The sequence below is a fragment of the Anas acuta genome, chromosome 1 (assembly GCF_963932015.1).
Source record: "Anas acuta chromosome 1, bAnaAcu1.1, whole genome shotgun sequence".
Lineage (NCBI taxonomy): Eukaryota > Metazoa > Chordata > Aves > Anseriformes > Anatidae > Anas > Anas acuta.
Genome location: NC_088979.1, coordinates 44,820,705 through 44,846,166, shown reverse-complemented (window position 1 = coordinate 44,846,166; position 25,462 = coordinate 44,820,705). Strand labels below are relative to the sequence as shown.

General features: G+C 41.1%; 2 protein-coding genes across 3 annotated transcripts in view; one reads left to right on the top strand and one right to left on the bottom strand.

Moving 5' to 3' along the window:
- NDFIP2 (Nedd4 family interacting protein 2) overlaps window positions 1–25,462 on the bottom strand; it is a 532,803-nt gene that overhangs the window by 470,864 nt on the left and 36,477 nt on the right. The gene's annotated exons all lie outside the window — the stretch shown is intronic.
- OBI1 (ORC ubiquitin ligase 1) lies at window positions 1,481–23,739 on the top strand. The gene is made up of 6 exons (XM_068676781.1): window positions 1,481–1,702; window positions 6,108–6,243; window positions 7,210–7,301; window positions 8,915–9,163; window positions 12,151–12,239; window positions 21,389–23,739. Exons 1-6 carry the CDS (start codon window positions 1,631–1,633, stop codon window positions 22,881–22,883), a joined length of 2,133 nt encoding a protein of 710 aa, XP_068532882.1. The 5' UTR covers window positions 1,481–1,630; the 3' UTR covers window positions 22,884–23,739.

The window sequence follows — 25,462 nt, the reverse complement described above, 5'->3', positions numbered from 1 at the left end:
AACCTCTTGAGCAAGGGGTGAAAGGTTTTGGCTGACAAAGCTGGTGATTGACACTGGGCATGAGGTTGTAGAGGCACAGGGCTGATCCTGTAGCACTGGGGAAAATGGCCAGCGCCAGCGAGTGCTCTGTGTAGTGGGGAAGGGGGGATTGTGCCCTGGGTAATTTAAATCATAGAACCATCTTGGCTGGAAAAGATCTTCCAGATCACCAAGTCCAACCATTAACCTGAGCTACTGAGTCCCATCACCAAACCATGTCCCTTAGTGCCACATCCATGTCTCTCAAATACCTCCAGGGATGGGGCTTCCCAGAGCAGACCATTCTGGTGCCTTCCATGTTGGTTGACCACCAGCTGAACATGAGCCAGCAAGCGGCCAAGAAAGCCAATGGCATCCTGGCCTGCATCACAGGTTTAGATTGAACATTAGGATGAATTTCTTCATAGAAAGGGTCATGTGCTGGAACAAGCCACCCAGGGGAGTGGTGGAGTTCCCATGCCTAGAGGTACGAAACATAAGAAATGTATGGACATGGCATGTAAGGAACATGGTTTAGTGATAGGACTTGATAGGTCAGGTTGTTGGTGATCTGAAAGATCTTTTCCAACCTAGATGGTTCTGTGATTCTGAATCTCTCCCTGGTGCAACTTGAGGCCGTGTCCTTGCATCCTATGACTTGTCACCTAAGATACTGAGACCTACCCCGCTGCAACCTTCTTTCAGGTAGCTGTAGGTAGTGATGAGGTCTCCCCTCAGCCTCCTTTTCTCCATACTGAACAACTCCCATTCCCTCATTTGCTGCTCATAAGTCTTGTGTTCTGGTTCCTTCACCTGCTTTGCTGCTCTTCTCTGGACACACTCCAGCACCTCGATGTCCTTGTACTGAGGGCTTCAAACTGAACAGGGTATTTGAGGTACAGCCTCATGAGAGCAGAACACAAGGGGACGATCACCTCACTGGTCCTGCTGGCTACACTATTCCTGATGGAGGCCAGGATGCCATTGGCCTCTTTGGCCACCTGGGCACACTGCTGGCTCATATTCAGCCCAATGGGATCCACAACCCAGCCCTGTTTGTGCTATTTCAGAGCAAGAGGGACATTGGAAGAAAAAAAAAAAAATGTGGAGGAAGGCATGGGGGAATTAATGGGATTTAAAAGGCTGGCGTTTAAGTGGCACAATGAAGACCATGGAGGGAATGGTTTATTGAGGCAAGAGTGGTTTACTGAGGCAAGAAGTGCTACCGAGGCAGGAATGTTTTCCTGAGGCAAACACACACCACTGTGGCCCCACTCCATCCAGATGCCTTTACCACGCTCTCCCCACCACCCCCGCTCTCCCCTCACGGGGCCGAGCCATGGCGGCGCTGTGTGTGTGTGGCGGAGGGGGGGGGGGGGGTGCCGCCATGAGGGCGCTCCCCCCCTCTCCTTTCCCGGAGGGGGCGCTTCAAAAGCCTGCGCGCTGCGCTCTGCTCCCCCTCCATTTCCCCCCCCATTCCCCTCCCCAGCACCGGGCGGCGGCGGCTTGGCCTCGCCGGCTTGCCGTAGCGGGGCCGCCTTAGCGCTGCCTGCCTCCCTGCCTGCCTCCCTCCCTGCCTGCCCGCGGTGACTTCCGTGCGGGCGGCGCCGCCATGTCGCAGCACGGCCCGAGCGTCACGCTGTCCCTCACGCTGCCCATCACCTGCCACATCTGCCTGGGGAAGGTAACGGCCCCGCGGGCGGCCGCTGCCCTCCCTCGCCGCCCTCCCTCCCTCTCTCCCTCCCCTGCTCCCACCCTGCGAGGGGCCCGGGGGGTGGGTGCGGGGCAGGAGGGGCTCGCTGACACCCACCCGGGGGGGACGGGGGGGAGGCAGGGCTCAGCCCCGCTGCGGGGGGCGGTGGCGCCGCTTGGGGGGGGGGGACCGGGGGAGACCCCGGCGGGAGCAGGCACCGGTGGGGTTACACCACCCCCACCCAAAAAAAAATAATAATAATAAAAGACGGAATTTGGACGTAGTGCTTTTGGGGTGAAGCTGTTTGTTTTTTTGGGAGGAGGGGGTATTCCATCCCAAAAGGAGCTGGGATGCCGCGAGGCTCGCGTTTGATCCCCGTGCGGTGTCGTGGAGGCCCAGCGAAACAAAGAAGAGGGGTGCGGGACCGAGTGGGTGTAGAAAGTGATGAGCAAAAATCGGAGCTGGCTGGAGGAAAAGAAAAGTTTTGATTTTCTTTCTCTGACCCGAGAGGGTTACGGGCGCGTTGCTCGTCTCTGGTGTCCGCTCGCGTTATGGGAGCTGGGCGCTGGGAGCCCCCCGAGCCGCCTGCGGGGCTGTCACCGGTTGCTTCTCAGCCTGCCCTCGTCCCTCATGGTCCCTTCGTGCTTCCTCCCTCTCCACAGCACGCCTCATAAAACAAATCATCGATTGCAAGGGAAAAATAACCTGTGTGTTTGTGTCTGTTATTTACCGTCCCTTCTCTTTCTGCCCCACGTGGGCTCGGCTCCGAGGCCTTTTCTGCTTGCGTGGTCACAGAAGACGAGGAGCGGTGGATGTGTCAGGCAGGCGGAGCGCTGGCAGTGGAGGTGGTTGCACACCTCTGTTTCTCCAGTGTCTTACCTGTGGCAGAGAGTGATGCTCTTAGCAGCCACGTTTCCTCATTTCTTGGCTTTCCAATGGGACACGAGCAAGCAGGAATGCAGTGCTGTTATCCCTTGCTTTCAATTTATTTAATACAAATGGAGGAGAGCATAAGTTTATTGTGTCTAATGCAGAGCGGATACTCCTCAACAAGGAGGAGAGCAAAAATCAAATTGATACGATACTCAGTGTTAAATCTTATCTTGGTGGTTTTCAAAATAATGTCAGCGCTTCATAGCTTTGCTGTGTAGTCATTTGTCTTTTGCTATAAAGCCACTGGCTCTTCTCAAGCCACTGCCTCATCCTTCCACTTCTCTTCTGGAGTTGACCAGGGACTGATGTAACTGAGTTTGTACTGGAAGAGATTTCCACACTCTTCTTTCATGGTATCTTGCACTGAGGTAATTTATTAACATTATGTAAGTGGATCTAGTGGTGACATCTCTTATGAAGGTCTTTGAATGCTTCCTTTTTCAGTTATATTAAGTTTCCATTTTGCCAAAGTTGGCTGCTTTGACTGTCCTTTTAACACACATCTTTGTGCATCCTGAAAAGCATCAGAAAAAGCTCTTCTCTCTTCAAGAGTAGGGCTGAAGAGGGGGAAAAAGGTTATTCAGTAAAATAAGGAAAAAAAATTACAGTTTTTACCAACTTGTTGGGGGGACAGAAAGCAGAACAGAGGGATGACATGTTCTAGTACTTCTGTGTTTTGTAGCGTGGGCTTCAAATTGAGTATGAAGCCCACCCTCTCGCTATCTGCAAAACTTGCAGAGGATTGGTTGCAAACCAGGAACTATTCACTATGCTTAGTGGTAAGGGGATAAAAAGAGGTAGTGAATAGAAACTTGTTCAGTAATGTCATCCGCTCGTGTTTAATGAAGCAGAGATATTTTGGAGGGATAGAAAATGTTAGATAGAAAATAGGAAATGAAAGAAGATTGTTAGCGTGAACAGTTTATAAGCAATGTTTGCAAGATGAGCAAATAACCATTTATCACAAGTGCTAATTGCTTGGATGAATTTCATCTTTGTAACCTGAATGTTCAATTAACATAGGCTGGGCTAGTGTCTAATGTAGTTGTGTTCATAATTAGCGAGGAGGTGAGAAGCTGGCTGCATCAGGCCTTCAGGTTGCCTGCTGCACAGTGACTGAAGGTCTCCTGTTGATTTCAGTGGTGGAGGTTTGCTTCGGCTTGGGCCTGCAGTTCTGTGTGCTGAAAGTCCATGGGATATGTCCAGGGATTTGTTCTCTGGTGTCAGTGTGCCTGCTTTTTACTTTGCCTGCTCCTCACTTAATGCTGCTTAAAGGCCCAGAAGAGGCATGGATGTCTGCAGGATCTGATTTTGATCCATGCGGGAACCACGTTGGGGGGGGGAATTACTCAAATTCACCGAGCTAATCAAGCCTTCCTAAATAAGCTGTAGCCTTTCCAGTCATTATGGTCAATTGAGGAACTGAAAGGGTGCTGTAATTCAAGTAAAATGCTCTTTAGTAATGAGTGTGTCATGATCCCCACCCCCAGGCTTGTCACAGGCAGTGGCTCAGGGTGAGGGGAAGGGGCCCCTGGCCTCGGTGTTTCCTGATGACATCTCGGTAGCAGCTCCTGCTGTCAGGGCATGGATTGCTTTGTGTGGATTCTGAGCTAACGCACGTGTAAACCTCAGCCCTGAAGTGAAACGTGTAAATGCGTGTAAATCAGGAGCACTGTCCCCCAGAGAGTAATAAACGTGACTTACTATTTTGCTAGAGATATGGAGTAATCATTCACTCGCAAGAAGTGTATATCCACGTCAGGGTTGGGGTAACTGAGGGTCTCTTGCTCCCCTGGGAGGAGACCTGCACTCCTGAAATGTCTTTCCCTGTTTGGACTATTTTATGTTATTCTGCTCTGTACCCTATAATAGCCATCCATATAACTATTCTCATATAATGGCTCCTGGGTTAAAAAAAGAGAAGAAAAAAAGACCAACTAGAGAAAAAAAGTTATTTTCTTCTTCTAGCTGCTGATGGGAAAGCTGGAAAAAGCTCTCTTTCTGGTAAAGAAAAGCAGTCAATAACAAGAATGTGTTTTAAATAAAAGAAATTGTAATATTTAAATGTTTACAAAGCCTTGGTGTGCTAATGCTTGCATTAAACCCCCGAAAAGCCACCTTAATTAAAAGCAAAAATGTGCAGGTGCTTGGAGAAATCCCTTAGTCTCTGTATGCACACCTTCAGTAACTTGAGTTTCTGTTTGTGTACAGACAGTCCTTAGGCTCCTGTCCCACACACAAAGCAAAATGAAGAAGGAACTGACAGACCTGGGTCCTTATACAGATGTGTGTGTATCTCAGTGGTAAAATACTTGGTTTCTAGCTTCTACAACACTGAGTGTGTGGGCATGATTACTACAGGGCACATCTAATCTGTTTTCCAAGGCGGTTTTTAGCTGTCCTTTCCAGTTTCTTGATTCTCCCTGCCAACGCTTCATTTTTCCTTCTTAGTTTGTCTGCTTTGCTGATAAAATGAGCAAGGGAAATCTCAAGGCTGGTGAGGGCTTTTCTTTTTTGAAGCTGAAAGGATTCGCATGAGCGTGGGCTTTAACAGCTTCGCAGGGGCCGTGAAGCAGACTCTGAAGTAGAATACGCCTCTACCCCCATGAGTCAAAGTATGTTTCTTGGGCAGAGATAGAGGTGGAATAAAAACAAATAACTACTTTTAAGGACCTTAACAGAGATACTAACGTAAAGCCTTGCGAGATTTGAGAGTATATTACCATAAACTGTACCAGGGCACCTCAGTAAAGTGAAGGTATAGGGAAAAGTCTTCTCTGTATCATATTTGGTCCCTCTATGTGTACTTGAGAGGAACTGTGTCTGATTGCAATACTTAAGCTGCCCCGTTCTTGGGTATTGACTTACCAGTAGCAATGCATATCCAGCAGGAGGTTTGAATTAGTGATTGCTGGTTCATATTTCTGCTCTGTGGTTTTGGCCCATATCCTCGTTAGTTTATTTCCATGAAGCTGATTATGTGCAAGCTAGGGTTAATCGGCAATGCCACTTCAGTGGCAGCTCTTTCAAGGCAAAGTGCTGGTTGTTGCTTGGGGCAATCTCTCAATCCCTCGCTGTTGGGAATGAGTGAACATGCACGTTTTGGTTCCTCCACAGAGGAGCTCATTTCACTGGTTGGCTGCATTTCGTTGAGATGGTAGGATGAGGGAAGGGCTTCTGCCACACTGTGTGTAGATGAGCTCTGGGGGTCAAGAATCTTTAGTTTTGCAAAGAAAGTTATAACTGTGGTGTCACTAATAATAGGGAAATTTGGTGCTGTAAGTCAGGAGCCCACTTCTAGCCTGGGGAAACATCAGTGTCTTTTCTGCTGGAGACCAGACTTTCTCTGAGAGATTGAGGCAATATGTTTTCATACTCAATTACCTGAAAGGGTTTTTAAGTATTCATAGTGTCTTTCTGTTTGTTTGTTTTCCTTCTTTCCTCTCCTCCTTGATGCGGAAAGGTTCGTCACCCTGTAATCTGTGTGAACAACCATGTCTTCTGTTCCATTTGTATTGAAGTCTGGTTGAAGAACAATAATCAGTGTCCCGCTTGCAGGATTCCCATCACGCCTGAAAATCCTTGCAAGGAAATCATAGGTAAGGACAACTTTAGGCTTTGAAATAGCCTTCTGATACTTACTGGTGGTTGAAGTTCTTTTGGGTCCAAAGATGTCTGGATTTATTATTTTTTTTTTTAAACCAGCCTCTGACTTTAAATCTTTATTAAAGCATATATAAGGTAAAAATTCCAGAGATTATGTGTATAATAACAGCTTGATTATTCAAAGGCAGCAAGCACCCCACCACTGTAATTATTATTATTTTCAATCTTAGTTGGACAGTGCCTTTTGCTGGAAAAAAGGCATCTCTCTTCAAATATCCTACCTGTATGTTGCAGCCTGTTGACCTAAGAGGACAGGATTTAGCTGAGAAATAGTGTGCTTAAATCCAGAACCTTGAATGAGCGTGTGTTCTTTTTGACTGTTGGTTGTTTTTTGGGGATTGTTCACCATGCCCCTTTTGCTTTATTTTTTAAGAAAATGTGAAAGCTACAAAACTTGAATGAGGATATGAACTTCCCCAAGGCTGGAAAATACTGGGATCTTGATTTGACATAAAATGTCACCATTGCTATTTGGTTCTAATAGGAAAAATATGTATGAATAGTCTTACTTTAGAAACGTATGCTGTCATGTGTTAAATAAATGTATGTGTGTTGGTTTTACGTCGCATTTTTTCCCCCTCCCTTAGATCTGTTTTAATAGTGCGGTCTTAAATAAGGCATGATTCTGTCAAGAATAATATGAAGTTGAAAAAATTCAGATGTTGTGTTCCTGCTGTGAGACAGGATTTTGACTTCTAAACATCACTAATAGATATTCCTGTCTAACCTGTTCTGAAAATGAAAGGTTGTAGTCTCCCATGGTGGTAGATTGGTCCAATATTAGCTGTATTTGTAGCTGATATTATGAAAAGCACTGCAAGCTGGATTGCTAGAATTGAATTGACTGAAAAAAAAAAACAATATTAGTCGTTTGTTTTTTTCTTTCTGTGCTGCTTTAGGAGGAACAAGTGAAAGTGATCCTATATTTAGTCCGACAGTCAGAAAACACCTACGTAAAACAAGGCTTGAATTGCTCCACAAAGAATATGAGGTAAGCACATGGGAGCATTGTGATTTCCCAGATGAACTACAACTGTTAAATTACTGTATGCAACTTGATCTTCCTGCTTTGAGTCCCGGTGTCTTTAATTTGAGCAAAGCCTTAAGCTGAATCTACATGGAACTGAGCTGTGTTAAGCATTTGCTGGTGGCTGAAGAGGTCCAGCAGATGCCATGGTGATGTTCTGTCTAAGCTACAGGTACCCAAATGCAGCCAGTTCCAGAGACTGGAAATTCAACCCTAAGATACTATGGGAGGGTTTTCTTTATGCATATTGGGTGTTGGGGTATTTGTTCTGTATTTGGTACAAAGACAAACATTTTCTGACATACTTTGCTATTACTTGGGGAGACTAAACCTCTTTTTAAAGAGTAATGCCCACTGGAATCCTCTGGTATAGGTTAACTTCTATTATTGTTGCTTTGTTGAATGAATGAACGGATGAAGGAATGCTTGGAAACCTCTCTGTTCTTCTGCTGGAAAAAAAAATCTTAAGAACAAGATAAAAAGGTATAAATAAGGAATATGCTTTGTTTGTCTTCTCAGTTATTGTTTCTGTAGTAGCAAGAGTGAAGTCACCGCACATTTTTCAAGGAAATCTGTCTCACAGCAAGGAGAATGAGAGAAAAGAAACAGACTCTGTATAAATATCCTTAATGCAAGGGAGGTGAGGGCTGCCTTACAACTAGTTTGCCTAGAGCTCAGTTTCTTTCATAGAGCGGTCATGAGAGGGAGGTTTCCTGTGTTTCTATTGAATCAACACCAAAATGACACAGATGGGCACAGGATAACATAAATGTCTTTAAAAATGAATCTATTTAGAAATGGTTATTAATTTTTAAGGGGGGTGGGGAGAGTTTGATTTTTTATTTTGTGCAAATAGGCCTTGAATAAATACCATCATATGGTCTACTTTAATAATCTTACCCTGAGCAGTGTAAGTCGTAATTTGAAGAACAGTGAAGAAAACATTTTCAGGATAAATTACTTATCTCTTTAGCAACAGGCTTTTGAAGATTTTTGCTTCACTGTGGCTCCAGACTGGCACAGCTAGTTGGCTTTGTTCTTTTTTTTTTTTTTTTTCTCCTCTAGTCTTTCCTGAAATGCTTCTACTTTTATGCAGCTGGAACAGCCTTTTCCAGGCAGTGCTCTGTCCATTTTGAATGTTGAGACTTTCAGCATCTGACCATGTGATGTTTCAGAATGGATCTCTCATATCGTTCTCAAATAACAGCAAATGAGTCAGCAGAGGACGACCTTAAGAATACACTTTATACAGGAAACCTTCCCACAGAGTGCCCTAATAATAGATTCATGTTGCTGACTGCTTTGAAGCTTTTGGTCTGCCCGCCAGTTTGTTCAGGGTCCTTTATGTAGTCAGGGGATTCCCTTCACTAAAACCTTCACTATGCTTGAGTGTGCAGGTTGATTAAAATCCTGCCTGGAGCACAATACATAAGCATATTTAGATAGATGCGTAAGTAAAGGCATGCATCTGGGCTTGCCAGAGAACCCATGTTTCTAAAGTGCTGTGGGAACTTGCCAGTATTATTTAATTAATCTCTCACATTATTTTAATTCCTGTGAATTTCTGACATCTTTAGGATGAAATAGAATCCCTGCAAAAAGAAGTGGAAGAACTGAGAGGCAGAAATCTCAACTTACAGACACAGCTGAAATCTCTTCTGGATCCTACAGTGCCAGTTTCCTCTTGCCAAAATGAGGAAACTAGCCAGTCAGCAGATGAAGCAAGTACCAGTGGCCCAGAAACCCCAGAGGAATGGAGCAAAAAGCTGAAAGCTGCCAATGATATATGTGAAAAAGTGATAGATAATGTGGAAAAGTTGAAGGAGGTAATAAATACATTTTTTTTTTTTAGCTATCTGGCCATGTAATTTTTATGTTAGTTAAACGGGTGAGAGCTGGCATGACCTCTGGGTACTTCATAGATCTAGAAGAAAAGGGGGAAGAAATGAATTCCAGTGATTGTTGGTGTATCATAGTATTTCCATACAGCCTTTGCACGTGTCAGATGTTATTGCTTGTTCTAGTGAGCCTTGTATATGGCTCTTCCTCAACTCCAGTGTCACTCTACGACTGGGTAATTGGATTATAGTAGTGCTTGTCACCAGTATTGATGACGAGAATTTTCAGGCTTGCAATAATCTATATAATATATCTATTTTACAACATTCAATGGCCAAACGCAGTACAGTTGGCTGAGGCAGATTTTGCACTATTGCCCTCCTTGCTAACCAATATTTTTGGTGCAATTTGCTGAGACAGAGTAACTTGACCCTTTGACCGAAAATAGACAAGCTTCAGCATTTTATGACCCAAAGATCCTTTAGAGAAAACCTGCAGCTTTTTATACAACTTGAATGTAACAGAAAAGAAAACTTGGTGTTGCAGACGGGGTGGGGGAGGGGTGAAAACCCAAGTAAATAAAAATACTTTGCAAAATCTACCTATGGGCACAGGAAAAATCATGTTAAACATTGACTTAGAGTGAAATTTCGAGATTAACTTGAAAGGGATAGGGTTCTTTCTTAAGAATTAGTACTGTTCGTTCCCTCGGCTAGACTCAAAGGTGCACATCATAACATTCTGCCATTTTGTCATTCTTAATGAGACACTTCTAGATTTGTGTCTGTGCAGCCTAAAGGAAATTCTGGTCCTGATTAGACTAATCTGTGCATGGTAAACACTAAAAATGAGACAAAGTAAACTGAGATTCCAAAATGAGCTTTTTTCAATAGCATGGCTAGACTTGGACCTCAGCTTTACAGACAGGGACACAGCTGGCCTCCTCAGGGGATCCCAGGAGCATCAGTCTAGTTGGCTAAAGGGGGATTCACAGCAAGGAGTTCTTGTCTGTTGTCTGTTTTTTTTGGTTTTTTTTTCCATTACATTAAACTGTACAATCTCTTTCTGTGGTGACAGGTTTATAATGATTTTTCCAAGATAATAAGAATATATAGTGAAAATTGGGGCAGGGGTAGTGTGTGTGTGTGTTTGTTTTGTTTTGTTTTTCTCCAGCATAACTCCAGCAATAAAAGGGTTTTATGTTTATAGAGTCTCTGATTTTGAATAAGGTTTAGATACAAACAGAATGTTTAGATGAGTTTTAGGGATGAAAACTGTGATGCAGATACTTTCTTCCAATCTGTTGGAAGATTGCTCAGTTCTGGAAGTACATGAAGTCACTTGACTCTTCTTCTTCTTCCTCTTCTTCTTCCTGTCACTTTCTAAACCAGTCTATGTGAGGAAAGGAGTCAACTTTATCCTTTAGTGTCCTAGGGCAGAGACTCCCAAAGTAGACATTGTAACGTTGAGTGGAGTCAGAGCAAATCTGACAGTGCTGATACAAACCCAGTGGTTAGGAATATTAGATAAGTATGCTCACTGGTAGTGTGGTTACATGAAGTCATTAATCTAGACACTACTGCTTGCGGGGAGATTCCTTGCAGATCACTGGCTTGGAGGTCAGAGCACTCTATGGAAGGAGACCAGAGAAGTTGGGGTCTACCTTCCCGTGTGCCAGCTAGGTAACCTGTGTACCAGCTCTACACAAGTTGTGCAGTTTTCTCTTTCATTGTGTGTCTGGAGGAACTATGTCTCTGGAAAGAGAGAAAGGTCTTGGCTGTGGTGGCAAATGGTTTGATGTTTCTGGATTCTTAATACCTTCAGAATAGCTTTTCATATTTTTTTTTTTCTTTTAATACTCAATAGAGGAGTTGACACTCAAAGACCCAGGCCCTGAGCTTACCCTTTCTATTCCTTCTATACCAGAAATCTCTACTTTTGTCTCTAGTAATCTTGTAGTTTTTGTGTTTTGTTGATTTATTTCTCCTCCATTACTCCCTCCCCTCTCCACTGTCTCAGCCTCACTTGGGAAGGTTGCTGGGGATATTTTGATAAGTGTTTAGAGTTTTCTGCCTCTCTTCTTGCAGTTTGATGCTTGTAACAAAGTACATTGCACTCACAAGCCCAGATAATCTGTATCATATTTACATGATGTTTCCACTGCATACTAGAACTGAGACTGTGACTTACAACTCCTGGATTTGTGGCACAGTTTTCAACATACGGAGACTGAGTAGACTATGAAATGCAAAGAGTTCATCCTACTTGTTAGGGTGGTGGTGTTCGTTGTTCTGAAACACGGCAGCAGGAAAGCTTCTCTTTATATGAAGTACCTTGTTAACAAGAGCATCTGCTGAACTGAAAAGAAGGAATTGACCTCAATTCAAGGAACGAGAAGGGTTCTGAATCAAGAGTCTTAATCAGAAAGTCCTGCAAGAAAGTGAAGAAAGACTGCAAATAGCTTGTCATATTGGATTTGCATCCATAGGATAACTGCTTTGAAAACAACAAGCTTAAAAAAAAAAAGGAAAAACAAACAAACAAACAAAGTAATCTTAATCTAATTTGGGATGGTGGAAGCTGTTCTACATTAGTTTTGCTGATACCTGCACGTTGTAATGTTAATGCACTTAACATATTTAGTCATGTGGAAAAAAAAAAACATGGAATTGCCATTAGTACATCTCCTTAATGACTTTCTGTACTAACTAACATAGCTGTGTTTATTTCCCTAGATAGGACACTTGCAATGTATTTTGGGAATATAAATTAAAAATGTCTGTTCGCTATTCAGTTTTGCAAGCCATTTCCCATGGTGATTTTTAAGTGGTGTCCCTGTCTGAAAGGCTGTTTCCTGCCTTCACATTTCTAGTTCTGTCTCTTTAAAAAAAATCAGAAACAGCTTGTCCTATAAATATTGGAAGCCATTTCTATTTTACTGTATACTGATTTTTTTTCCTTTTCTTTTCCTTAGGCAAATAAGAAACTGAGCATGGAAAACAATAGCCTTTTAAGAGAGAATTTGCGACTAAAAGCTGAAGTTGATAGTAGATCACCCCAAAAGTATGTGAATATTTTAAAAGCTTCTATATTTTATTTATAGACTCTTTAACTGTTGTAGGACTTTAACTTAAAACTATGGTGGTGTACATGGCATTGCATATGTGTCTCAAGGTAGACTTTGGAGTTTTTATCCTCACAGACTTGAGTGACAAATGCAACTTAGAGAATAGTGGCAAGTCTGCAGTGAAGGAATATGCACTGGCTACAAATGCTGTTGTGTTATCTGGCCAACACTGGAGAAATGGATTTATTGAATTCTACAGATACTTATTTTTTGTTACTGAGACATTTCACTTAAATTTGACATCCTTTTGTCAATGCAGGTTTGTTACTCTGTAGAGGTTCTCATTGTTTGCATTTGGTTTTGTTTGGTGGTTTGGTTTTCTTCCTTTTGCTGCCTTCAGGGTTTGTTCTGTGAACTTAGACTTCTCATTCAAGGAGTGTCCCTGACAGTCTTGTGCCTGGGCAAGGCATGCAAAATCAGGCTTATGCAGCATGAGGACATCATTCCCAGAGCTGACATCTGTGTTTGATGTTTCTAAGTAGTGAAAACATCAACAACAATTACCTCAAAAAGCAGAAACCTTTTCATACTGATTACAGCTGTGTACTAAGGTACCCCTCCTTGGAAGTACTTTGTAAAGCAAAGTGATCACATTTTTAAAGTTCTGTCTTAGAAAGATAAGAGCGATTTTGGCCAAAGTTTTATACAGTGCTTTTGGGGAATGGGGGTTGGGGGGGCATCCTTCATAATGTGAGAGGAGAGCTCTCTGGGTTTCGATCTAATTCACAGCTAACTTGCTGGAAGATTAAATTCATCCTTACAGAGAGCTTCATTGTCAGACTGTTTAAGACCCCAGGAAAGCAGATGCATGATCCTTGTGCATGTGATGTTAAATGTATAAAGGTACATTTGGACCTGATGTCCCCTAATAAGGGTGATAAAGTACTGCTAAAGGTCTTGGCAGTGGAAAGGGATTTAATGGCAACAAATACCTTTCTCCCATAAGGCTAGAGAGTGAGATGGCAAGGATGGGAAACTTATAAATAGATGCAACCAAATAAATCCTAGAAAAGAAGAGCCAGAAGAAACCAAATCATCTACCTCGATTCTGTTTCAATAAGGTCAGGTAAACTCCCCAGTGGAAGGAATTTCAGTTCCTTCTACCTGTACCGTCCTGTTGATCAAAAAAATCAGATGCAAAGGGAGGGGGAACCAGACTTTGCAGACTGGTTGTTTTACCATCTTTTGCCCATGCAGCATAAAAGAATAGCTAATGATTTTCATCTGTAGAAGTACAGATAGAATTAAATGTTATTAGAAATTGGCCATAATTAAGACCTGGCTTTGCAACCCAGATGCCTAGTTGCATCCTTCCTGCATGTTGGGAATGGTTTTGCCCAAGGTAACTCTAGAGCTATGTATGGTGACTGGGAGGACATGAGTTGGATCAGGCTTTAGCTGGCTCAGGAATGGTTTCTACACTTCAGAAGTTTAGACAGTTGCATGCTTGTACCCTGCTTCTGTTATCTTCAACTTTGGTGTACCACAAGAATTTAAGTATACGCAAGGAAAAAAAAATATCTTGGAAGAAATCCTACAGCATATTAAAGTTAGTAATTTTGATGTTCCCTGTCTATACCCGTTCAGTCCTAGTCTTGTATTCTAGAATGAATTCATCCAACTCTTCTACGTCTGTGACTTAGGATGGAAAGTAAGCTTCTGATTTATTTGGTGTTGCTGTATACTCTAAGGTCTCTCCATTGCCTACGGATTTCTGAAGCTGTGATGCTTAGAGCTGGGTACAGCATTCCAAGTGAAGATTCGGTAGTACTGACTTACAGCAGAAAAACTGTCCCGTCCTTATACCTTGCAGTACCATTTTTGTTGTTTCCTTTTTTATTTGGCATTTCTAGCAGAAGTGCCCAGTACCAGTTCTGCTAAATAGCTACTTTAAGAGTTAAACCAGTACCACATTTTGCACTTCTGCTGCTAACGTCCCCTTACAAGTGTGGGACTTGACCTGTTCACTGGCTTTCTTCAGGTTGATGGTCTGATGCTCACGTCAAATTTTAAACAGTTGTTTTGAATTCTAGTCCCATGGTAGGGAGTCCCTACCATATTTGTTTTGTTACCATATTTTATAAATTCATTTTTTGATCCTTACAGTCATTAGTCTAGGCAATACCTAGATCAGACCTAACATTGAGACACTTTTGAAATGTTCTTCCAGTTCTGATGTCAAACTTTGATAACTAATATTTATAAGACTTCTAAACTAAGCTTTACATCCTGAATAGTTGTTGTAATAACTTAGCCTTGCCTAAGAAATCAGAATGTAAGGCATTAACATTAGAACCCAACAATGTTGTGTTAGTTAAATTTTTCTGTGTGGGTGCACTGATTTGCAAATGCAGTTGGTTTTTCATTCATTGTTCATTCATTGTTCGGATGGTAAGTTTAGGGAGAACGTTCTGAATGGGTTTCTAGTACAATTTAAAATAGCTACTGAATTACATCTTTGTAATTTGATGTCACCACCATTCTTTCCTTTGTCATATTTCTTAGCTTTGAATTGCCAGGTAAGGATTCACATTTAAACAACTAGCTAGGTAACTGACTAATACTTGAATCAATTCATTTGGGAAAGGATTTGTCAGTATTCAGTTTCCTTATCCCGGATGTAACACATTTTCTGCATAATGACACTGGAGCTAATTATCATAATTTAAATAATTTTAATAGGCCTTGCTTTATAGCAAAGGAAACTCTGATAACAAGTGAAAGATCCCTTTGTAACATGGATTTTACATCTGACATCACAGGGAAAGTATAGTTAGCCTTCTTCACTGGCTAACTGAAGAAAAAACTTCCATTTTATCATAATCTTGAGTTGTTTTTTCTTTGATTATCCATTGAAACCTGCTGAAAAATATCACGTATGTCATTGCTGCAGGGTCAATCTTAGTGATGGGGGGATTTATGCAATTTTTTTTAATAGACGTTAGTCATTGATTGGGGTTTTATTCTTTTTCTTCTTTTTACTTCCTGAAACATTTTTGAGAATAGTTCCTCAGACCCAGAGTTTAATTTTTGAGCAAACCATATAGAAAGGCAAAGATGTATACCAAACCATCATGAAGTTGGGACATAAGCCTGAAAAGCAAGTAGAGGTAAATTTCATGCTCTGATTCTTACCAGAAACCTGTGCTAGTCTCCCATTTCTCAGGCAAATCAGATTGTTTGGTAGTTGCTTGCGTGCTCTTTACTTGTTCTTTCTCCGAAGGAATTCTCTGTGACTTCTGTTTTTCTGGTACAGAACAGGAAAACTTCTAAAACTTAAGTTTTGCAGGATGATTAAGCCCTATGACTTCCAGCTCTACTTAAAATAGAAAACTGTTAGGTCCATTGGCAGAGCACAGTGGATCTAAAAGCATTTTTGGCAAAAGAGTGTTTGCTTTTTACCTGAAGGAAAATAACTAGCAAGTCCATCTACTCCAGGGCATAGCGTATTTTATGAATGGTTAGATTCAAATTAGCTTGAATCAGACTCCTAGGCTTCCTAGGAGCCTTTCCCCTAAATATTTAATTTCTTCTGCCAGTTAAAATCCCAGTATGAAAAACAGTCTGTAACATGCTGAAAATTGTTGCATTATGTCTTTTTTTTTTTTTTTTTGTTTCCCCCTTCTCCAGTTGTATTATTTTTCTTGTCTAAATTCGTGACTTTGGGTATATGCACGCCAAAATCTTAGGTTGTTGACTCTGTAGGTCTTCTGTGCAATGTCCAGTTTTTATTCAATTCAAATATTTCCACTCATGCCAGGCTACTCAATTCAGTCTGTATTTCACTGAGCCTACCAATAAGCTTCTAGTAACCTGTGTCCTGCATGCAGGTTTCTATCTTCCTAGATAGAAAACTGGGCTACTTTCTCAATCTCCCTGCAAGCTGGCTGTCCCAGAGGAGTGGCTATTTTCAAAGACCAGCTGCAGTATTGCCTTAGAATTAAATAGGAGAAATTACTATTCAGTAGCCTTGAAAACAACTTTGAGTTCTTGACCCATAGCACTAAAACATGAGGAAGCACTTAGTTTAAGTAAGATTTAAACCTGGAGTAGATGTGTGTTGGTAAGGATGTTTAGATGTTACTTGGTTCTGTGGGCTTTCTGCTGTGTTCGTGGAGTTTTTGTTTGGTTGTTTTATAGTAATTCTGAGGTAACCTCTTCTGGCTTATGGCATTCACCACCCTGCTGCTCTATGGTTGTCCAATAAACAGCAAAGCTTAGTCTTACTCGTGATGTGAAGGAAACGAGATTTCCTGGCATCCAGGAGAGAATTTTGTAAGATGTCTCTAGATCAGTTTATACTCTTTGAACGGTGCTATGAAGAATATTTACTGGCTCCTATCTGCCCACATTGAAAAGAACTTGCTTTCTTACAAGCTTAGGAAATTAGCTCTGGCAAGAGTTTCTCTTGCATCCTTCAAGGAGGAGCTATTGCCTACGTTCTTCTGTCATCTTTTCTGCAGAATGGAAAGCAGTACTCAGCTATACTCAGGGCTTTGTATTAAATGCAACCAAATTCCTTTACTGAACCATTTTTCTAGATTCAGATCTGAAATAGAGCAAGATGCTTGAGGCCTATCTCTCTTTCTATTTTTTTCTTGTTAGGATAAAGCTGTCTTAAAAAAAAAAAAAAGCTGTTTGTTTGTTAAACATTCCTGTATTGATATTACACGCTGCTTTAAGGAGATTGCCTATAGCCTGGCACGTTGTCAAGATGTTGCTGCAGATTGCCTTTCATAGCTGCTGTAGAGATTGCAAAACTCATTCTTGTCCAGCTGCATCTGGTACATGATGCTCTTCACAGAAAGGCTGTAGAACACAGTATTGCTTTCAGATGTTTTGCTGGATTTCCTAGCTTTCTTCCCTCCTTAACAGCAAAATCCAAATGAAACATACTGAAATAATGGGACTGGGTTTGGATGCACAGTCTGGCATTGCCCTAATTTCAGTCTGTGACAAGCACTGGCTGTACGTTGTCACTTCCCAGCCTTGTTTCATTTGGTGGATGGATCATGCTCATGTTTCTGAGCCTCAGAGCACTGCAGAGTCTGGACCATCAGGTGATTAAAACTGGAGAATCACCTGCCACGGTATCCTTAAGATTTCAGTCTTTTTCATGTATGGTTATATAGGAAAACTCTGGCTGCAGTTGCATGCTGTACGGAAAGAGGAATGTTTATCTCAGTCCATGTGGTTTTAAAGGGGGGGGGGTTCATATGGAGTTAAGGTCTAAACTAGACAGGGTCATAGTCCGTGGTCACTGATGTGTGTAAACAAAACCCTAAAGGTGAATTTGTGAAACCAATAGATAAGGAGAGAAGAAACGACCGAAGAAACTTGATCTTTTGTAGGTGAGAGACTACTAAACTTTCCAAACTGTTTCTAAATGGACATCTTCAGGAGTATTCAAACATAACTGTGGGATAATGAAAGAAGGCTGCTCGAGTGTTGTAACTGTAATGTTAATTGTTCTTGTGCACTGATCTGACTGCTAATTTTCTGATTGATGGTATCAGGCTAAAATACTGTTGGGGCAAGATGAAGGACTCTGGCTGAGGAAAGGCCCTGAAATACAGGATTTAGGTGCTCATCTAGACATCCAGTGTTACTTCAGGTGCTGTAACATATCCAGTACATTCATCCAGGGCTGGTAGATGTGATACAGGACCTATAGCAGATCGTATCCTCCCAGAGTGACAGGTGAAGGCCAGTAGTCAAGTAAAGGACCTTATGTCATGGGCTGCCAGTGCTAGAAGATCCAAATCCCAGCTGAAATGTATTCATTTACTTTGAGTGACCACTAGTTTCTCTGGACTTTCTGTTTTTTCTGGAAAGGAGGTACTTGAAACAGATGTAGTGAGATACAAACTCACTGTTCAAGGGATATGACTGAAGAACAAGTCCACAACATTGGAAATATTGTGGAGAGTATGAAATGTGCTCTTTACCACATGCGCTGAATAGCTAAACTCCTACTGATGGATGTCTGTTATTGTTCCCAGGTGTGAAATGGTTCAGATACTTTCAAGGAAAACAATTTATCTGGAGTGCCAAGCCAAAATTTCACTTATTTTCATGTAACTGTTGTGTGTTTTTTTTTTTAATTATTTCTACCATCAAGCTATAACTCTTTGACTATGACACAGCTCAATGTACATCCAAAGGAAGAGGAAATCACTCAAAATGGTTTTGTTAACAGGATAGGGAGGATTCTGGCTTCTTTACCCAAAATGTGCATGTCTTCTAACCTGTTAGCTGACCTGCCAGAACAGTCACTAAAACACCTATGTCATCCTCTTGTCTAGAGTAGTTGGTTTAAACATGTGCAATGTAATAAGTCTGTCTTAAAAATCAATGTCCTTGAAAACTTGGGAGATAAATGCATGTAAGTCTCAAAGCAGGAACAGAAAGGAACTACTGCTCTGGTGTTTAACTGCAGAGGTAACTGTTTGTATTCAGTATGTCAGCCGCTCCATTTCTGAAAACCAAAATTCCCAAGCACATCCCTCTACAACAATTAACATATTAGTAATGCTGTTTGGCTTAGAACAACATGCTGCACTTTTTTTTTTAACCTGAGGACACTTGTTATAAAAGTTGCACTTGAGAATACAGTGCTTCCTCCTCGTAAGCAAATCTCAGGCTGTCACTAGTGCTATTTGCATTAAATAAACATATTACACCATTCTTCCATTAAATAGGAGTTGCCAGGTATGCATATAAATGTAAACACGTTTAATTTGTATGTCAAAATGTATGTTACAGCAGACCCCAGAAAGTCTTGCTTATTCTACATAAGCATGTTTCCTTGTCTCTTAATCCAGCTGTATTTTTACATCATTTTTATATCCTTTATTGAGCAGTACAGGTTCACACAGCAGTAAGGAACAGGCCCCTTAGAGAAAGGCAAAATAAGTACTTCTGAATCTCTAGGAAGCAAGAATAACCTTGATTGGGCCTGGCCATGCCGTAGTGGCTATCTCACTCAATGTTTTAAACCAAAATCTGAGTTAATTAAAGGGGGGAATAAGCCAAAATGTGTTGCATGTGAGGACGCTTATTTCATTGTAAACCCCCTCTTCACCTGTAAGTGCAGCATTTCTGAACTCACTGTGATTCTGCTTTTATCTGGTTTCATATGGGGACAGGTGGTAGGCTGGTACAACTTTTCTTCCACTTCCCCTCTTACAAGCAAACAGAAATGGAGAAACTTCTGCAATGAGAGGAGAAAGCTTGTTACACAGAGTGAGCAGATGAGAGAAGGCCTACTTTCATTTTTGCCAAGACAAAGATAATTGGGTAGAGCTAATTTGTGATTCCTTGCCGTGAGAGTTCCAATCAAGTCAGCTTCTTTTGGGGGCAAAAATCTTAGAACATCAATACTCATAAATATAAAACTACTCCCTTGCATTTTCATACCTTCACAGCTGAGAGTAGCAGATACCAAAACTCAGTGGAACTTAGGCTGATCTGATTTAAAAAGTGGTCTAATAGCAATTCTGTGAAAGAACTGACTGGGACTGCGGTGTGGATCTTTCCCACCACTAAGTTGCCCAAATCAAAATCTTCAGAGTCCTTTAAATATGCAGAAGCAGCTGAACAGTGACATACATCAGTAGGTCTGGTCGCTCATGCCCGACTTGTTCAGGGCTTGTGATACTCCTTATTTCTTTCCCTCACTGTTGGTTTGACCACATTGCAGTTGTCAGCATTGAGCAGTCTCCTGCTACTTCAGGCTTAATTTAGTTCCTTGCTGGAAATGCTTACACAGACTTTTGGATATTTCACCAGCATAGCCATGGGCCACCGATAAACCTCCTTCAGACCTTATTGGACTAAAGGTTGCAGTGGGAGCATCTTGTGAAGGGGTAAGGGGATAAAATGAGGAAGTTTGTGGGGGAAATGGAGCAGTAATTCCCTGTGAATCTGAGGGATGCTAAAGGAGGAATAGACAGAGAAAAAGGGTGGAAATAAACAGGCAGTCTTTGTGCTGGAAGAGTGAATATAAAGCTGTGCTATAACACAGGGCTGCAAGGTGGAAAGTGAATGTTAGGTTAAGCCCAAATACAGAATTGTCATTTCTTTGCAATATAAAACCGTGCATGTCAGAGTAATAGGGTGGCTGCAGGTCTTTCCCTCCTTCCTAATAACACCAGAACTTTAATTGTTCTACCTTTCTGTAAATTGAAAGTCTTGGATGGAGGAGGAAATTCCCTGGTGCCCACCTGTCAGTGACAGGTTAGAGTTAGTCAGGGCATATAGCTGAAACCTTCACCTGCCCTCTGGGGAAGGTCAGTCTTTAAAGCTGGTGGAGGATGGGGGGAAGATAAGTCTGTATCTTTGCAGCTGAAAATGTGCTCAAGCTGGAAGCCCCACAAACACACAACTTTCACAAACCACAAGTGGCAGGTTTATTGGTGTGGAGTGGAGGAAGAAATTACATTGTTCCAGCTGTAAAGCTCAAAAAAAAAAAAAAAAAGGAAGCTCTGAAGTAAGTGGGAGTACCCACTTGTGATGGCCAAGGAAAAGCCGTATATCTAACAGGAACACAATTGAAATGGTCTGCATAAGTATTTAAACCACCTCAAAGGACTATTGCAATTCCTGAACTTCGTACTGGCATTTTGTATTTGACAAGGTGACATTGTGTAGGAAATGTATTGTAAAACAGTGCTGTACTGTAGGAAAATGATTGAATGTAAATATTTCAAGATGTGGACCACTGTTCAAATGTTATCATAAATCTTTGCCATTGTTTTAGGGGATAATTCTTCATGCATATTTGAGTTGAATTGATGGAACCAGCCCCTGGAAGGGTAATCTGCTTGTTATTGCCTTACTACCACTAATAGTTTAATTTTGGCTTTTCAGGTATTCACTGCAACCTATACATTATATATGATGATTTATTTATTTATTTTCTTAATTAGCTAAGAAATACAGTTCTCGCTTTTGTTTTCAAATTTAACCAGTTTAATAGCTTTGTTCTTTCTTTACGTTAACTTGAAAAGCATGTCCTTTTCCAGCTTAATGTTTTTTTTTTGTTTGTTTGTTTTTTGTTTTGTTTTTTTTTTACTACTTGCAGGTTTGGTAGGTTTACAGTAGCCGCACTTCAGTCCAAAGTAGAACAAAGCGAACGTGAAATGAACCGTCTTAAAAAGGCACTGGAAAGAAGTGATAAATACATAGAAGAAATGGAGTGTCAGCTTTTACAGCTGAAAAATGCAGGTGAAGGAACCCAGACCATGAGTGCTGTTAGTGAGAGAGCTCTTTCTGCAGATGCTAAAGGAACTGAGAGCAGTGAAGACACGACGTGTTTGAAAAGCCAGGCTGAGGAGAAGAAAGCTGTGACTACTGGTCAAAGTTCTGACAGCCTCGAACAGCTGTCAGGTGATGGAACGTGTTCAAGCTCTTCTAGTCAAGATGGTTCAGCTGGTTCAAACAGCCAGTGCGTCCCAAAGAAGGAGCTATTTCCAGGATGTCAGGGAGCTCTCCTGGATGAGAATACTACAAATATGGATACCTCCTTAGAACAGCAGTGGAATAAAATTGAGGAGTGTACCCCATATAAGGATGAAGAACTTTATGATCTTCCAGCGCCATGCACTCCAGTTCTGTCTCTCAGTCGTCTTCAGCTGAACACTCCCGATGGAAAAGAAAACGCAGGGAAACCGTCAACATTCCTGAGAAAGCTGAAATTTGAAGAATTTTGTGACACTTCAGATGACTGCAGCAAAGATTCTCCAGAGCACAGCACAAGCAGTGAAAAGAAGCTGGACTGTTTTACTATGGGAAAATCAGGGTTTTGGGGGACTTGCCCAACGAACTTTGCTGAGAACTTAGATTTTGATGAATCAGCGCAAAATTCAGTAGCTGGCCAGTCAGCTGAAACATCAGCAAAGTCCAGTGATAAAGCAAGTTCATGCTTACCTAAAAGGCTGCATACTCTCTGCTCTTCTGAAATGAATCGCACAAGAACCTCCAGTGAGACATCTATGGATGCCGCCTACCTCGATAAAATTTCCGAGTTGGACTCGATGATGTCTGAATCAGACAATAGCAAGAGTCCTTGCTATAATTTTAAGTCCTCTGATCTTGATAATTCTTCAAAGTCAACAGAGTGCTCTAAGCTTCTGAACGAAACTGAGAAGAAACTGGAAGGGATGAATGAGGAACAGAGCATGAAGTGTTCGGAGACAAGCGATCTACCAGTTGACAGAGCTGGATGGAAACCTGCTATGTTTTCCATTCTCTCCCCATCTGGACTAGATATGAATGACCACTTCCCACTTTTTACGGGCCAAAACGTAGCAGCTAGTGAAATCAAGCCTCCGAACTGTTTATTTCAAAGAGAGTTTTCCCAGAGTTTACTATTCAGTAACTCACAGAGGCTATTTGAGGAACAAAAGTTTGGTTCGTGCTTTTTAAAGATGTCATCTGACCTGCACACCCAGCTTAATCCTCCTTGGGTGCCTTCCTTTATTGCTGAAAAGAAAAACAAAAATATCAGTCAGTCAACCAAGAGGAAAATTCAGAGCAGCCTTTCTAGCGCTAGTCCATCAAAAACTACCAAGAACTGACTCTGTGTGGAAATCAAACGCGACTCAAAGTTGTCAACCTGCAAATGTTTAATATTTACCAAGTGAACTTCATTTTTAATGACTTTCATGCAGTCTGATCCTGCCTTTTTCTGGCTAAGTGTAAACTGAACATTCCCTTGCCCATTGCAAGGCCTTCCCTAGGGAAGAACCATTCCAGATCTGCTTCTTTGGCTGGAAATCATGTTTACTTGGAATTTTTGTGGGATTTTTTTTTCTTTACCTTTCAAGTTTTCAGGTATCATGATCTTCCAGTTGTGAGCACAGTGAATGGCTCCGTTGAACAGGACAGTTTTAAGTGGTCTTGTCAAATCCATCACTTATGTAAGAACTTGTTTTAAAGGTTACATTTTCCATTCCTAAAGATTACATTTTGTGTGTGCAAGGCAGCTACTGGCTATATATCCTATGGATTCATGAAATTGCTATAAAACAATGTCAGTTTTGCCATAAAACTTGCCTCCAAGAGGAAATGTTGCTGCTTTGACTGTTTCATAGCACTGTACTGTACTGAAACTATTGTTTTAAGTGGGTATAAGGTAGCAGTCTCTTTCTTTTCAGGGTTACACTACTTCAGTTAGAAAACGTTGCTTCTTTAACACTGCAAACATGGCTTGTATTTTTTGAAGTTAAGCACAATTTTTAATTTAGTTCCCAAAAAGTGTTGTTATTCTAAACGTGTTCAGTATGCCTATGTAGACCATGAAAATGGGTTTGTATGCTAATGACTTGTTTACCTAATGTGCACTGAACATTTTACATTAATACTGTACCATTTTACATTAATACTGCATGCTTTTCTATGTGAATTGAATAAAACATGTTATAAGCACTGTAATCCTTGATGTTGTCTCTCAAATATTGAATTAGCAAAAAAAAAAAAAAAAAAGAAGAAACTTCTTTTTGCATGATTTGGAAAATATCTGGGTTTTTTTGTTTTTTTTTTTTTAATCAAAGACAAATGTGAGCTTATTCGTGAAAAATTTCCCTTTCTCCTCCTTATTAGATGTATTAACCATTCTGGTGTCAGCATCGATACAGTTGATGGAAATGGCTTTTGTCCTCTCTGGAGGTGACTCTTCCATGAAGTATTGCATAGGTCAACATAATGTGAGGGCCTACTACAGGCAAGAGACCTAATTAAGCAGCAGAGCAAAATTGGTTTCTTTGCATTATTGTGTTTCAAGGTTTTTGTTTGTTTTGTTTGTTTTTGTTTTTCAGGGTGGGTATATATATATATTTTTTTTCCTAAGGGCATGTTTAACTGTAAGATACCTTCCCCCCCCCCCCCCCCCATATGTATAGGCCTTTGCTGGCATTTTTTACAAGCAGACATCCTCAATTCATCAATACGTATGATATGAAAAATCCATACGCTGCCTTTAGTCCCCTTGCAGAGTGATAGGCACTGGGAAAATTTCAATAGACTGGCTCTTTTGTAAAGTCTTGTAAGCAGTTTGACCAGGAATTACATTTCATATTGCATGAATGTGTGCATACATTGCAATCAGGGTGTTTATTTTGAAGTGGGACTCTTTTGTTTGTTTGCTTGTTTGTTTTTGGAGAAATAAAATTACCAAAAAATCATTCAGGCCATATATACAAGGCATCTTTCCTGGTGACATACGGTATGACATTGTGCTTTTTGTATACTACTTTCCACAGTGTACCATCTGGATTTTAATCTTCAAAGAAAAATCTAGTTATTCTGTTTTAATTTAGGTTTTTATTTCCACTTTTTCCGAAATAAAGGAGCATCCTTAATAAACATCTGGACATGAGCTGATACTTTGACCAGTTTCACTAAGTCAAAAGATGCTGCCTTGATTTCACCCTTTCAGGGAAGAGGTGAGGGTATCTCAAATACATTTCTAAAATATCTTTATATTGCTAAACAATCAGTGTACGTGTTAAGGTCACTATTGCTTCACTGTGGTTTGGTGGGATGCATTGCAGTGGTTCATTGTGTACTTCTTCAAAGAAGAATTGTATACTTCTTCAAAGGTAATTTTCAGAGATGAGAATATGAATACAACTGATACGTGTGAAATCAAGCTAGAATAAAAGAAAAAGCTCTTCTAATGCTACTTCCTAGTCCTTTGGTCAGGAACACCACTTACAGGCTTGTCCTTCAAAATGAGCATTTTAGCTTTACATGTCAGGCAACTGGATAGATGGAAAAGAGGAGCCTAGGATTAGGAAAAATAAATAAATCTGAAGATCACAGTCAAACTTAATATCTCATTCTCAAGCAGGGACAAAGAGATGTTTGAGGACAAGTTCTGGGTTTCCATTTGCTCAGGGATGGTAACTTCCAGCACTGTGGCAAGATTTAGTGTAGTAGTCTATAACTGGCTGTTTCCCAACTCTGCTCACTCACACTCAGATTTCAAATGCAAAAACAGTGAGTAGGTTGTGACTGCATCCAGTGCTGTAAGTGGGAGCTTTTCATGTTTCATGACATGGGAAGCTTAAACATATCTGAATTCTTGTATCTTAATCTTGGTTGTGTTTGTTTGTTTTGTTTTAAAACAGTGACCCCAATGTAAATTCTGCATTTT